Source organism: Mytilus californianus, unplaced genomic scaffold (genome assembly GCF_021869535.1).
Source record: "Mytilus californianus isolate M0D057914Y unplaced genomic scaffold, xbMytCali1.0.p SCAF_11, whole genome shotgun sequence".
NCBI classification, from domain to species: Eukaryota; Metazoa; Mollusca; class Bivalvia; order Mytilida; family Mytilidae; genus Mytilus; species Mytilus californianus.
The window spans coordinates 20,055,320-20,070,996 of record NW_026262593.1 but is presented as its reverse complement, the minus strand read 5'-3'; the positions used below and the strand labels follow the sequence as shown (position 1 = coordinate 20,070,996).

General features: G+C 32.6%; 1 protein-coding gene across 1 annotated transcript; it reads right to left on the bottom strand.

Moving 5' to 3' along the window:
• Positions 1 to 7,363: 7,363 nt before the first annotated feature.
• On the bottom strand, positions 7,364 to 15,455 carry LOC127719705 (SH3 domain-binding glutamic acid-rich-like protein 3). The gene is made up of 4 exons (XM_052225942.1): positions 15,284 to 15,455; positions 13,222 to 13,389; positions 8,759 to 8,847; positions 7,364 to 7,586 (listed from the first exon to the last, which is right to left on the bottom strand). Exons 1-3 carry the CDS (start codon positions 15,326 to 15,328, stop codon positions 8,782 to 8,784), a joined length of 279 nt encoding a protein of 92 aa, XP_052081902.1. The 5' UTR covers positions 15,329 to 15,455; the 3' UTR covers positions 7,364 to 7,586; positions 8,759 to 8,781.
• Positions 15,456 to 15,677: the final 222 nt, after the last annotated feature.

Sequence of the window (15,677 nt, the reverse complement as noted above, 5' to 3'; positions counted from 1 at the left end):
AATGTCAGGGGATAATTTGTTCCAGTCTTTAATGGTTGACAAAAGAATGAAAATGTGTAGCTGTCTTTATATTACATTGAATTTGTCAGTAGTAGTCTTTAAGGGTGGATCTTGTAGTAGACTGACTCTGCTGCAATAAATTTTGCGATGGAATGGCAATATTTTGATTTACAATTTTTGTGAAGCATTATTAGCCTTGTTCTTAGTCGGCGTTCTTGTAATGTTTGCCAATTCATGGTGTCTAACATCTCAGGCACACTGCTGGTGTTGTGATGTCTGTTGCACGCATACTAGTACCTTAATTGCCGTCCGTCTCTGTACTTATTCTAGTGATCGTATATTTTCATTTGTAAACGGGTCCCATACAGTACAACAGTATTGTAATTAGGGTCTTATATAAGTGTTCGGTATGCTCTTTTTCTAATTGTTTGTGATTGGACTTTGAGATTTCTTCTAATGAAACAAAAGCCATTTGCTTTAGCGGCTGTTTGCTGAATGTGGTTGTTCCGTTTAAGGTCTGCAGAGAAATTGTGATACCTAAGTATCTTGCATGTTTTACTGATTCTAAAATGTGTCCATACATGTTATAATACAAGTGGATGGGATTTCTCTTGGCTGTTATGTTCATGATGTTACAATTGTCAGGATGGAAAGATATAAGCCAGTCTTGTTCCCATTGTATGGCAGCTTTTAGATCTTCTTGAAGCTTAAGGCAGTCATTGTGAGATTTAATTTGTCGGTATGTAAATTAGGAATAGTATCGGTCCCGTAGCACTGGTCCCTGTGGGACACCTGCTGTGAATGCATGGTATTTTTGAAGATGACATGTTTTCTAAAAGTACTGTTGGGTTCTGTTTGAAAGAAAGGTTTCAACCCAGTTTATGATTTGTTCTGATATGCCAAAGTATTTCATTTTATATAGTAAATTTTTGTGTGGTACCTTGTCGAAAGCTTTAGCAAAATTCATGATTATAAGATCTGTTTGTATGTTCTTGTAATTGTTTTGTGATAATTCATGTATCAGAGAGATTATTTGGGACTCACGTGATCGTTTAGCCCTAAATCCATGTTGTAATTCATATAGTGTGTTATAGGGATCTAGATGTTGTATCATGCTGCTTGCAAAAATATGTTCGAGTAATTTGCAAGCTATGCATGTTAATTATATAGGTCTAGTTCCCTAGGTTGTGTTTATCCCCTTTTTTTGATGCAGGTGCGACGTTTGCATGGTTCCAGTAAGATGGTACTTTTCCTGTTTGTAATGATCTAGTAAATATTAAAGTGAGGATGTCTGTACATATTTCAATGTTTTGTTTTAGTACTCTGCCTGCGATGGTGAAAGGACCAGTAGTTTTATTAGGGTTAATGTTTTTAATTAGTTTGTAAACACCACCCCTAGATATTGTAATGGGTTCCATTTTGGGATGAGTACTAGGACCTTCATCTTGGGTGTTAGTGTTTTCTTCAGATGTAAAAGCAGACTGAAACTGTTTGTTAAGTATGTTTGCTTTGATGTATACGTACTTGATTGCAGTGCAGTGTACCTTCACTTCGCAGAGAAGCTATGCCGGTGTTTTCATTTTTCCGGCTTTTAATGTAAGAATTGAGTTTTTTATGTGTATTTTTGAAGCTAACTCCTTTATTTCAATATCAAAAATCATATATTCTATGTATTGACAGTACGAGTTTCTCATTTCTTTCTGGGGCTTAGTTTTTATTTCTTGGTATTGTTTTTCATACTTAGGATTTTCCTTTTTCTTTTTATATAGGTTGTTTTTCTTCTTTATCACATTATCATGTGGCTTGTCCCATATTTTTGCAATTATTTCAGCAAAACTGTTTTTCCTCATACTTGTTTTGAATCTTTGGTACTAGTATATGATTTTGTTTCTACAATAAAATTCTGTTCTATATCTGTTGTCTGTAGATTTGCCATATATTTGATCAAATTGCTTGCTTTTGTGCCCTCCTGATTCTTCTAAATGACATTGCTCGAAGTTTTAGTTTCTTTAGTCTTTCAGAGAAGCTTAGTTTAGCAAATCCTGGTATTTGTCGTGTTGTTCTTTACTGTACACTCTCTATTTTTGTATATATATCTATATACTTTTTTTGAAAGATTGGAGCTATTTTCCAATTCTTTCCCAAGGCACTGACCTCACCAAACAGGAAGTAGTTAGACTAAATTATAAATCAATACACACTGAAATATAGTTCCCAGTAATTCTCATACATCTGTGTACAGATCATGCACAATTTTGGTTATATCTTGAAATCAGATCATTCATGTATGTATTATTTAATTTTGTCAATTTGATAGATAATTTTGCCATTTTAATTATGTAAAAGTACTGATACAAGACCAATCATTGATGATTGACAACTGTTAGGATCAATTTAATATTATGCGATAAGGTGGAAAATTAATTTTGATTTTCTCATCCTCTTAACTGCCAATCATATTGACTAAATTATCTAATGTTAGTCTTACTTAGCTAAGCAGCTTAAAAAACCAACTCAATACACAGCTCAATATACAATTATTGACCTCAATTTAGTGTTAGATGTTTGATACCATGATATCTCTTTATTTTATATAGTAGAAAAATTTACACAGTCTTCAAATGCATCCATCGGTAACCTGTATTACTTTTCCAATTGATGGTCGGGTAAGGATTTCGGGCCTTAGGTCTTATGGTCAGACAAACTCACCAACGGATTTTTACTGGAATACCACGACGTCATGCTTCAGTGATTCCCTATATAATCAACCAATTTTTTCCCACGAAAGGGGGGGCGGGTCCCCCAGGCCCCCCCCCCCCCCCCCCCCCCTGGATCCGCCTATGATATACGACCTGCTAGTCAAATGCGTTTTGTTAAAATATACTTATTCACTCATTTGGTCTTTTGGAAAATGTTGTTTGTGCTGTATTAAGACCCCTCTACCAAGAAATTTGTTTTGCATGCACACGTATAAAAAATGCGGTTTTTATCCAACGCAATCATAGGTTTGAACGTTGTTTTCAATTTAGACTTGTTTATATATAAATATATTTCTCTAATTCTTCGTCAATTTATCCCTTTCTGCACCCATTGTATAAAAAAAATTTAATCAACGTGTGGTTCGTTTGATCTCAGTTCTTCATTGGTTAAAATCCGATTATGACGTCGAATTTTCTTGCTTTCCTCTGAATTTCCTATTGTGACGGCATGAAAAAAGCGACCATGCCTGATGACGTCACATAGAAAGAACACATCTTTTTGCAAATCATTCGAAAAGAATGAATAAATTTGCCTGCGTATTGTTTGAAAATCATTAGAGAAACAGATTCCACCACCAAATCTCGTGTAATACGATATTTATCCACTCTCGACAGTTAAATTTTAAATATTTAAAACGCTCGGCGAGCCTCGCGTTTTAAATTTGAAAATTTAACTGTCTCGAGTGGATAAATATCGTATCACACTCGATGCAGTGGTAGAATCTATATATATATAAACAAGTCTAAATTAAGAACATCTGTTGTTTGACCTGTTAGTCAAATGCGTTTTGTTAAAATATACTTTTTCACTTTTTTGGTCTTTTGGAAAATGTTGTTTGTGCTGTATTTAGACCCCTCTATCAAGAAATTTGTTTTGCATGCACACGTATAAAAATTGCGGTTATTATCCAACGCAATCATAGGTTTGAACGTTGTTTTTAATTTAGACTTGTTTATATAATTTTTCGTTTGGGCTTGTATTATATTTTCCATCGGGTTTATATGATCCGTTCATCCTATTTCTAATATTTCGACTCTTCAAAATTCAAGAGTCTTTCCTAAATTGAGGTAAATTATATGGCCTTCCAAATACCGTTTCGATCCCTAACATCACTGAAGAGACATTAATTGTCGAAATCCGGATATGGTGTACTAATTTTTGCACCTTTTGTTTGCGGTATACCATCTTTTCCGCAAGTTTATTGTTTTCTGTTTGGTATTAAATTAATAATTTTAAAAGATCCATTTTGTAACATCTTGTGATCCGTTTATTTTGCAATCGCCAATGGCAGTCAGCAGGGTTTAAGAACATCTGTTGTTCGACCTGTTAGTCAAATGCGTTTTGTTAAAATATACTTTTTCACTTTTTTGGTCTTTTGGAAAATGTTGTTTGTGCTGTATTTAGACCCCTCTATCAAGAAATTTGTTGTGCATGCACACGTATAAAAATTGCAGTTTTTATCCAACGCAATCATTGAACTTTTTTTTTCAATTTAGACTTGTATATATATATATTTATATATATAGGTCACTGCACGGCCTTCAATAATGAGATAAACCCATATCGTATGGTCAAAACTACTAGAACGTTGTGTTGAGGATGTCATCATATTTCACATACATGTACTAAAATTCTACAACAGTGGTATAAATTGACGATTTTGGGTAAAATGATCGTTTTTTTGATTAGATATCATTGAAAACTTGGAAATTTTAATACTGATGATTTATGTCATTATTTCGAAACATATTTTATAACTGCATAACTCTATGGAACACCACAAACATGATTGAATAAGGAAAGTGGCAAACTTTTATGACCAGAAATTATTATTTTGAGGCAAACACTCAGATTTGTATCATTCATGCTCCGAAAACAGGAAACCGGAAATTGTGTAACTCTATTTGAAACATCATAAACATGATTGTTTAGGGAAACTGACAATTAATGACCAGGAGTTTCTAAGTAGTATAGTATAAGTAGTATAGTATAAGTAGTATATTTTTTTGTTTTCTGTTAATTTCATTTATTTTCGCGTTTTTCTGTATACTTTGAACATGTGACCGCCGTGGATAGTAAACTTGGAATTGATAGTAAATAGCAAATACAAGTTATTTATAGTATATGTATGTTCATAGTATACAGAAAAACGCGAAAATAAATGAAATTAATAGAAAAAAAATAAAAAATAACGGATTAAAAAAAAAGGGGGGAGAGCTAAAAAAAAATGTCCTGTCTCCAAGTACCTATGTCGTATTATTGTCCACCATACAGTAAATAATGCTATTTTTGTATTATTATGTATGTTTTGATATGTACCGTTAGTTTCATAATGATTTCTGTGATGATTTAAAGTAATTGCACGAAAAAGCCTTTGCAGACACCTGACTGATTTTGATTATGTTATATTGTGTCAGTTTTCGTGCATTTTAGCAAGTTAAATACGTTTTACAGTAGTCCGATCCCATTTTTGTGTAAGTATTAAGCCTGTATCGCCCTCTAAAATTTCTATGTTTTGCTTTGTAAAGTGTCCCCTTTTTCGTTAATTTTTTTCTATGGAAAGCCATAGGTGTTAATTGTGTTAATAATTTTTTGACATTGTATTGTAAATCGTATTATTGAGTACATATATGTTTGTTATCGTACTTAAGGTTGTTTTTATTTTGTCTTTTGTAGTTTTTACCTTTTGACTCCAATAAAGATGTGATTGGTGAACTTTGTGCTTATTTTCAATGCATGTTGGATTCAACCGGTTAAACTAACTGTCACGTTTGAAGGTCTATTCTATGGATACATAAACAACACACAACACTCGTCAATTTCGTTTCTTCTCGACCTCTAGTAGGTGTCCGACAACCTATATGTCAATCTTTTCAAAAAATTCCCTAACTAATGTTAAAGAACTTATGAAATTTTGAAATAGAGCGAATAAAACAATAGAATTACTTTTTTTAGATAAAGGGAGGCATATGCAACCTCCCGACAAACAGGAGCGATATTATCAGCAGCATGTCTACACTGAGCAACTTAACTCCACTATTTTAAAGAGAGAATGTCATTTAAACAAGATACAATTTAGTAACCGTATCAGTTTATTGGATTTTCTATGATAATTTAAGTTGATACACGAAGAATGAATTGAGTCTAGCAAGCAGTTTATCGGGTTATTATCGGATGTACAGTGTTCTTCGTTGTTTATTTCTATTGAGTTGCACCGAAACCATTTTGTTTATAATGCAAGTCAAGATCTATAACAAACTCCATTAAATGTATTAGTGTTTTCTTCTTTATATTAACCAAGCTGAGTCTTTGAACATCGAATGTATAACAATTTTAATAAATATTATATCTTGCTTAGGCTAGGTCTGAGACAAATATAAATTATTAATGTACAAAGGGAGACGAGCGATTTTAGGTTGAATTAGAATGATCTCTCTCCATGTTCTATACTAAATTATCATGTACACATTCACTATAAAATGATGTGCGTTCCTGTGTGTAATCATCATCGCAGCCCTTTAATGGTTCAATAAAATACTACATGACTATAAAAAATCAAAGTACTGAAGTACTGACCATCGGATGATCGCAAGCACTTGTCTCCGAAAAAAAAATTACATCTCTATACCTGAAAGTGAGGTTAAGGTACATAGATATTTTTTTTTCAGAGACAAGTAAGTGCGTGGATGATGAATAAATGACAGGGAATTCAACCTCACCGTAATAACTATTATATTGTAGTGATACAAATCAGTATACTCTGGTTTGTTGTTATATATTATATTAATGTTACATGTATATATAATTTTCACCCATTTGTATATCATTCTATTCTACTATTTTAATAATAGTGCAGTGCAAGTGCACGGTGGACACTCTTCTGTAATAATTCGATTTTTCTAATAGATTGGATTTGAGTAGGCATTCATATTTTCCCGCAAAACGTTCTTGAAATATTAATCCGCATGCGTTGACTCAAATTTTCGGTATTCTTGATTTGTTATTGATATATATATATATATATATTTCTCACGACAAAACATTTTCATATCATTTATCTATGTTCTTAAAAATTATTTTCATGAATATTTATTGGTGAAATTGATATATAACAAGCGATAAGGAATGTTATTTTGCGTTCGGTTATCAGTCAAAAACGAAAGTCACGTTGGTAGAAATGTCTGTGGCAACAATACACCGGAATGCCCTCACGGTCATCCGATGTAATAAGGAGATGCGGTACGATTAATAAGACAACCTATCTAACAGAGTCTAAATAATGTGGCCGATTTAAGCAATTATAGGTAACCCAACGGCCTTCAACAATCATGAGATAAACCATACCCAGCTTCAGTCAGAATTATAATTTGTTACTGGTATGATTTGTATGCATAAGATCTCCGGTTGCTATAGCTCTGATTAAATTTTCATCAGTAATTTCCTTATGCTTATTCGAAGCCTAAGAGAGTCAGAAGCCGAATCTTAATCAAATTGCAGACACAGAATCGCAAGCTTCTCGTCAAAAATTTACAGTGCAGTCACCATCAAATAACTTTTAGAACTCTAAGCTTATCGAAGATGACAAAAAAAGCAAAACAGGAAGTAAAAAATAACTGTAGTTTTATTTGATATACAAGATTTTCACAATACAAATTTGTCAAATCCATATTCAGTTCTACAAGCAAATGACATCTGTAAAAACAAATACGACACGGAATTGCATTTTTTCTTTTAGAATTGCACTTTATATATAAAAGTAAAAATATTTCTTTGTAGTTCTTGCATTCTTCGGCATACGTCTTCTAGCACATAACAGGAATCATTCACTGCAAGTAGAAAAAGTATCTTCTTGGATTTAACAATATTTGGTATACGTTTTTCTTGTTTACGTACAAATATATCAGATATATTTGAATAACATAATGCTACAATAATTGTGAAAATTCAACGTGCGCTCTTTATCGGTATAATAATTTTCTTTTATTCCATACATTATCAACGAAGAACTCAGGCATTGTATAATCGAATTTATGAAAATGTCCTACATATCACAGCCTTTCATTTTTACATTTCTGCCAAATTCATTTAACAGCCTAATAACTTTAGAACTTAAAAAGGCGTCCTTTCAAAAGCAAATTTTTATGTCTCATTATCTGTCTTCGATTTAGTAAAAAACAAAATAGATTTGTTTTCTTCATTTTCGAAAATATGCCCTGACTACCAATAAAATGTCAAATAGTTTTGAAATATTCACATATATATATACAAAATATGATATAAAACGATATGTCTGTCAAATCAAGCTCTCAATTCGGAAGAACATGGCAAGTTGAATAAAACAACGGTTTTAAGTAGCTATAACGAGGACGTGTAACCTTTACACTGTAAAATCACTGCCTGTTTATTGATTCTAAGATGTATTTTGGTAATGAGAAAAATTTAATGAAATAGGAGCAGTCGACAATGACTAAGTGCGACTCGATTGCTTTTGTTTATGTTGTTAACATCGTTGTATCTTAAGTGAACTATAGAGCAGTGTCTTAAACGAGCTCAAAAATTCAAAAATTAAATAGCCCGATTAAAAATAATTGGATGGCAAAATCTGCCATACTTCTAACAAGTAATTCAGTGGGTCCAGAAGGTCAATCTAATACTTCCATGGTTAAGCTACTTTAACATGTGTGAGGTATAATCAAGTTCAAAATAGTATAACATGTGAATAGATAAATATAAAATGTTAAACTAACGAGTCGTTCCATTGAGACTAACAGTTGAGAAGAAAAATCGGTGTAAACTATGTTTATTAAGAATTTTATCATAGTCTACTGTACAACGGATACCACAACCACAATTATAGAAGTTAAATGTCTCCGAGTGCTCATTTTGTGTTGAATAATGTTTTTTTGTAATTCAATTATTTACTTTGTAAGAAGGGACATGTTCTTACTACAGAATGTATGAAGGGCTTCTGGGTATGCTATATTTTAGTAAAGCTTACCATTTAAAAAAATCATCCATCACTCATTTCAGAAGTAAAAATTCATGTAACGTTCCTGCTTCCAGTGCATCATCAAATGATTGGAAATCCTACAATGTAATGAAATATTGAATAAACAATAATGACACATGCATCATTACAAAACTTGACTACTCTAGCACAATATATATGTATACAATTGACTTCTGAGATATAATTAGTTGTGTATATCTCCCTTTTTCCTCTAATGTGACATCACCAAATGAGACATATCACCAAATTTGTACTAACATGAACAACACGACAGGTGTCAACTGTGAAGCAGGATATGCTTACTTTTCCGGAGCACCTAATATCACCTTGGTTTTTGGTGGGGTTCGTGTTGCTCGTTCTTTGGTTTTCTATGTTGTGTTTTCTGGACTGTTGTTTGTCTTTTCGTCGTTTTTCGTTTTTTTTGCTATGGCATTGTCAGTTTAATTTCGACTTATAAGTTTAAATATCCCTTTGGTAACTTCCGCCTTTCTTATACCTTAAATCACAAGGTTGGTCTATTTTCTGTGTTCGATATGAATACAATGAAATGTGCTGTATACCTCAACAATACAGCAATCCAAAAATACAATACAAACAATATTGAGACTAAGTTGTGGCCTTTACTGTCGACAAGTGTCTCTACTACTAGTATATGTAAATGGAGACTATGTACGACTGTTATCAACTCCAAGTCATCAGTTAAAGTCCTTTTATAGGCTCTTGATTTTGGACATGCAGGAACATTTTTATATAGATTAGACCATTGGTTTTCCTGTTTGAATTGTTTTACACTAGTCATTTTGGGGCCCTTTATAGCTTCCTGTTCGGTGTGAGCCAAGGCTCCGTGTTGAAGGCCGTACTTTGGCCTATAATTGTTAACCTTTTTATACATTGTGACTTGGATGGAGAGTTGTCTCATTGGCACTCATACCACATCTTCTTATTTATACATAAACTTTTGACTTGGATACGAAAGTTTTGAGTTCTCATTCCTCCAGACCAGACTAATCTCCTACATTAGAATAACAAAAGGCACAGAGAAGAACAAAACTCAGTTCAGAAAAGTATACTTAACCAAAATATCTGCGATAAGAGAGACACAACTAAGTCCCCGTCGGATTTCTAACTTCACGTCAGTCAACTTTATGTCTGAAACGAACACAAATATGACCCAGCAAGATACATGTCGTTTTTTTTTTTAAATACTTTTCCATTGTCTATTGACCTAAATAACTTACATTGTATGAGTATTGCAATTGACTACAGAAAATATACTTTAGAATTACAGTGACCGTGTGTTTGCCTTTACAGTCAACAACTTTTTAGGTACGATTATCGCTTTATAAAACAGAAATCAATACTTGTGAATGTCTTCATTAAACAATTGTGCGGCTGTTTTGTCTGTCAGACTATGTACAATACATCTGATAATTAATAAAGGCAAATATTATGAAAAAGAGCATGGGATTGAAATAACACGGTAACTAAAACACAAGAAAAGTCAAGAAAGCTTCAGACAAGCTTTTCAGCTCACCAGTTGCAGGCAAATTTTTTAAAACGCAAAATCAGTCAACCTTTACTAGGGTAAAGGAACGAGGTAAATGACACCTCTCTCGTGAAATCATGAGCCAAAATTCATCTTTTTGAACACTGAGTTAATCCCAAAGATAAAACTGTGACAAACTAAATTACAAATCAGTTATTATAATAAATGTATGTTTGATAGGCAGATAAATCAAAATACCGTTTAAGCTGCACCTGGTAAGTGCCTCTTTTACATCATTATAAATTTCGGGTTCAGATAATATTTTTGATTTATTAATTGAAACAAGCGTATCATGATATTTTCATTATGTACTTTTATTTTTGAAAGATATCTCATTCTCGCATTACATATAACTGTAAAATAAAAGTGTGAAGGACGAATAAATGGAAAACGACACTAAAGCATGCACTTTCATAGTCGTTGATATCAAAATAACCAGAAGGCAATTACTTTTTCAACAGCTGAGTCATGTAAATATATGATTCAATGCACATGCATATCCACATGCACATTGTGCCTGTAAACTAGAGTAAGTTTTGAGGAAATGTAAAGGGTAACAACTTAAGGCATTTCAGTAATTGTTTATGTTTGATCAAAGAACGAATAAGGTTGTCAGTTTGAGTTTTCTTTGATTTAACCCCATAAAACAACAGACATGTCAGAATAACAATTTGACCCTCGTTAAAATAATTGCATTTCTTTGTAAATGCAATATCTTAGGGAAAAGAAATTTAGCATCGAAAACTGAAATAAATGGAGACAAAATGATGAATGTCAGTCACTACAACAACCCGAATGATCCAGTCGTTATATTCCGCCCACTACGATCAGTTCATTAACAGGGAACGTGGATTTGGGGGGGGGGGGGGGGGAGGCGGGGGGCGATTAATTATTCGAGTTATAATAACAAGGGCTGAAAGTAAACATTTGAGTAATTAAAGATGTATAAATATACGAAATGCTATGTAATCACATAGACATAGACAAACTGTGTTATGTTGACTGATACCTACCATTACACAAGAAATACATGTAATGCTGAATGTCACATGTTATTAGTACACTGCAACTTGTGCAAGTGTCAGTTGACAATCTCAATCGAATATATCAGAAAATAAGAAATGAATGAATGATGGCTCCCTGTGTGTCAATAAAAGAATCCAAGCTCACCCATGAGCCCAAACATCAGGAAATATATGCAAAAAGGTTCCTGGTAAACCAATTGTTTTATAAGAGTACCGCTACACGATATTGGTAATTTTATTGATGACATAGGGTCCCTTGTTACAAAAACAAAATACTTATATCAAGGACATTTCAAGTTTTATAATGATTAAGACTTCAAAGTCTCCAGAAAACTGCTATTTAATAACATTTGAAGCAAAAAACAAGAACAACATTCTACTCCAACTATCAAGTTTCTCTCCTCAACAGTGAAATCAAGGCTGGAACTTGCAGACTGTTGAATTACATTCTAGTTCATCTCTTCTCGCCTTCAGAAATTACTAAATGTCATTTAAAAAGTAAACGTACAATCGTAAGCAGTATGTTTGTGCCGGGTTCCCCTATCTGGTCTAATATGTCATGCAATAATAAGGATGAACTGAAGAGATCAAGCATCTCTTATGACAAATGTATGACAGACACTTTATACAATCCCTGAACTGTGTTTATCGGGAGAAGTTGAAACTTGATGACACAATTTACTAAAATGCCACAGATACAATGTTTTGGCTCCGATAGATCATGGTAGATCAAAACTTTTTAAAGCTGTGCGAAATTTTATCATGAGTAGCATTCGATTAACAACTACAATCGTATACCTCTAGTCAATCCTGCGTCCAAAAGAAATATTCTCTCTTTCTGTAATATTAATGTTAATATTTCTAATAAACCTTTCCTCTCCCCATGAACTCATTTGTTTATATACATATACATATATATATAACATCCAATAATACATATCTGTCTGCCTATCAGCATGTAAATATAGTTATGTAATTGAATTTTAGAACTTATGGGAATTGATTTATATATAAGAGCACTGCTCATGTTTCTGAACACAATTTGTTGAATAACTTGTATATTTCATATTTGTTTGCACTAGTATTTATACATGACGAATTTATTAATAAAACAATAATGTCAACAATTTGCAACAGTATATGTTAATAAAAGGAAAGATTATGAATAGACGTCTTGGTAAGGAATGATAAGGAGGAACAAAAACATATTAAAACCAGTAAACACCATTGTATGTAGTACTACTGAAACATTAACACAACCGCAGCTGGAAGATTTTCATCCATAAATACATTTTTTACTTATTTAATCAAATAACAAAAAGACAAACAGTTGTTAAAATAATAAAATACTTTTTTTGCCATTGTTGGCATTTAAAAAAATTTTTTTTTCAACTTTGTCAAATTCATAATAAATATTTATATATGCATTATAATATTAAATATCATTGGTATCTATAAACTTGAACGTATTCGGACTAAATAATAGAAAACATTAATGGCATACAGGATAATATTGATTGCTTCATCAAAAATGTTTTAACTCGTGTAACTCTAAACCGACATGTATTTAACTCTAAACCGACATGTATTTAACTCTAAACCGACATGTGTTTAACTCTAAACCGACATGTATTTAACTCTAAACCGACATGTGTTTAACTCTGAACCGACATGTATTTAACTCTAAACCGACATGTATTTAACTCTAAACCGACATGTATTTAACTCTAAACCGACATGTGTTTAACTCTAAACCGACATGTATTTAACACTAAACCGACATGTATTTAACTCTAAACCGACATGTATTTAACTCTAAACCGACATGTATTTAACTCTAAACCGACATGTATTTTCTATTGACCTAAGAAGTATATTACCCCACAATATGTGTCTCCATTAAAAATTTGTGGTGGGAGTAAGTCTGGAATTCCTGCTTTTTCTCTCATGTAGTCTCGCTTTTCCTTGTCTTTACATAAATCTACTTCTTCGTATTTTATTCCTTTTCCGTCAAGAACAAGTTTTATTCTACTTTGCTTATGGTATATCTAAAACGAAAACTCATACATTACTGAACGAATGTATTTATTGTACTCTTACCACAAAACCTTATGACAATCATGGAAGTCAATACATAATCACCCGTATATCAAATTCCCATGTAAATCAACTAGAGGCTCTAAAGAGCATTTGTCGCTCGCCAAGGTATATGCGAGTTACAACATTAGACACTCTCAAACATTGTGGACTAGAAAATAATTCATGACTAAATTCTCTTTTTTTGTTGAACTTATATCACCGATTATTTTTTTATGTCTATAGTTTCTCTCTATCGTCTAAACTTTTTGCCCAAAACACATAAAGGGTGGAAATAGTCATTTAAGGGCAATAACTCCTTGGTAGGCGGGGTCATCGGACATATTTTTTTTAAACTAGATACCCCAATGATGATCGTGGTTATGTTTGGTTAAAGTTGGTCTAGTAGTTTCAGAAAAGATTCTTGTAAAAGTTAACAGACGACGGACGCCAAATGATGGCAAAAGCCCACACTGGCCCTTTAGAACAGTTGAAATAACGAAAAATAGAAAAAAGCAAAAAGGACCATTTTGTATGCCGATGCTAATTTTATTCTGTAATTTGTTACCACTTTACTCAAGCGTTTTGTCAATATTCATACTGAGCGGAAAATGTAATAAAGAGCACGGATTATGTTTAAAAAAAATATGAAATACTGAAAAAATCTGGGCACTCCATGAATAAATGTTTGATATCCTCAATATGTTTATTCAGCATATAAACTAGAGATGGCAGTATAATAATGTGATCATTTTTTTTCATACTGTTTTAACTAACAATTTTTTCACACTGTTTAAAATAACATTAATTCATCATACATGTGTAAAACTGTCGTAAGTGTTCGTGTAATTATCTGGTCATGATTTTCCTACAATCCCACAAAAGACACATATTATGTGCTTAGAACATGTGTTTGACCAAGTTTTTACATCAAAATATCCTTAATCTAGTTTTATACGTTTTTAATTTACAAGATTTTAAGCACACTTATCTTCAAGTTTGTATACAACATCATTCAAGGTCAAACATATGTTCTGAACATCAACGGTATTATGTATCAAATTTTCGTAAAAAAATAATCATATCCTTCGAGCTATACATCATAAAACATGTATTAGGATAGTGAGAAAATTGACATTAAAGCTTTTTACTGTTTGTACAAAGTTGATAGATATACTTTACCGGGTGATTATACTTTTATACATCAGAAGGATTATGAATGAGCTTAAGCGATTTATTAGACCCCCTATGTACCCCCCTTAGATATCAGCGTGAGATGACATACAGATTCATCATGAATGCATTCACATGTGAATATTTTTCATTTCCTAGTTAATAAACAGACTAATTAGCGAAATCTTCTGTACGTCTCTTATGACACATCAGAAGCAAAAAGATGATTAAAAAGCGGGGGGTGCATGGGTGGTGAGATTGGGCATATGCATTTGCATTATAAACACACACAATGAAAAAATGTTTGCAAAACGAACATATTTACACTAGACTGCCATTTCTTTTCAATATTTCAAAGCAAAATATGAGAAATAACAGTCTATCCCCCTCCCCCTTTTTTCAGAAAGATAGAGTTCAGTCTACTCCGGAGGACTAGTAGACATGTTATACTTTGCGTCTTTTCGCCATATAGAAAACACAAATGACCAATTACACTGCATTGACCTATACCAATCGATTAAATAGATAGCCTGCAATAATTTAATAAGGAGTGTGAAAAACAGATAACCATGGAAACCATTTTAGATGAAGTGCTGGGGAAAAACTGAGAACAGAGTCGGCATTTTAACGAAAATAATAGAATTTTGTATGCATGCAAATCAAAATCATATTGCAACAAATAAATGAACTCACGTCTCTGTTTGTCGTTGTTGAAGTCATGTATATAATCACAGACATCGCTTTAGAAAATTATACACAATAAATATATGAAATCCTATATTACTGAGAAAGTTATCATCAGGATGCTGACTCACATACAGCAGCAATTGGCACATCCCGATGTTATCTGATCTCGTACTTAATGGATCAGTTCATTCATGTGGAGAAGGGGAGATAATATTTTACTAATCGAAGGAATTATTCGATATATGCATCTTTTTTTCTTCGTATGATTTGACACGAAAGCTTACGCGATTGTTACAAAAGGAACATATGATTGCTATTTATAAATTGGTCCAAGATGAGTCGCACGGTTTTGTAACACTAACTGTTCTGTATTCAGTACCAATTTATATCAATTTTATTC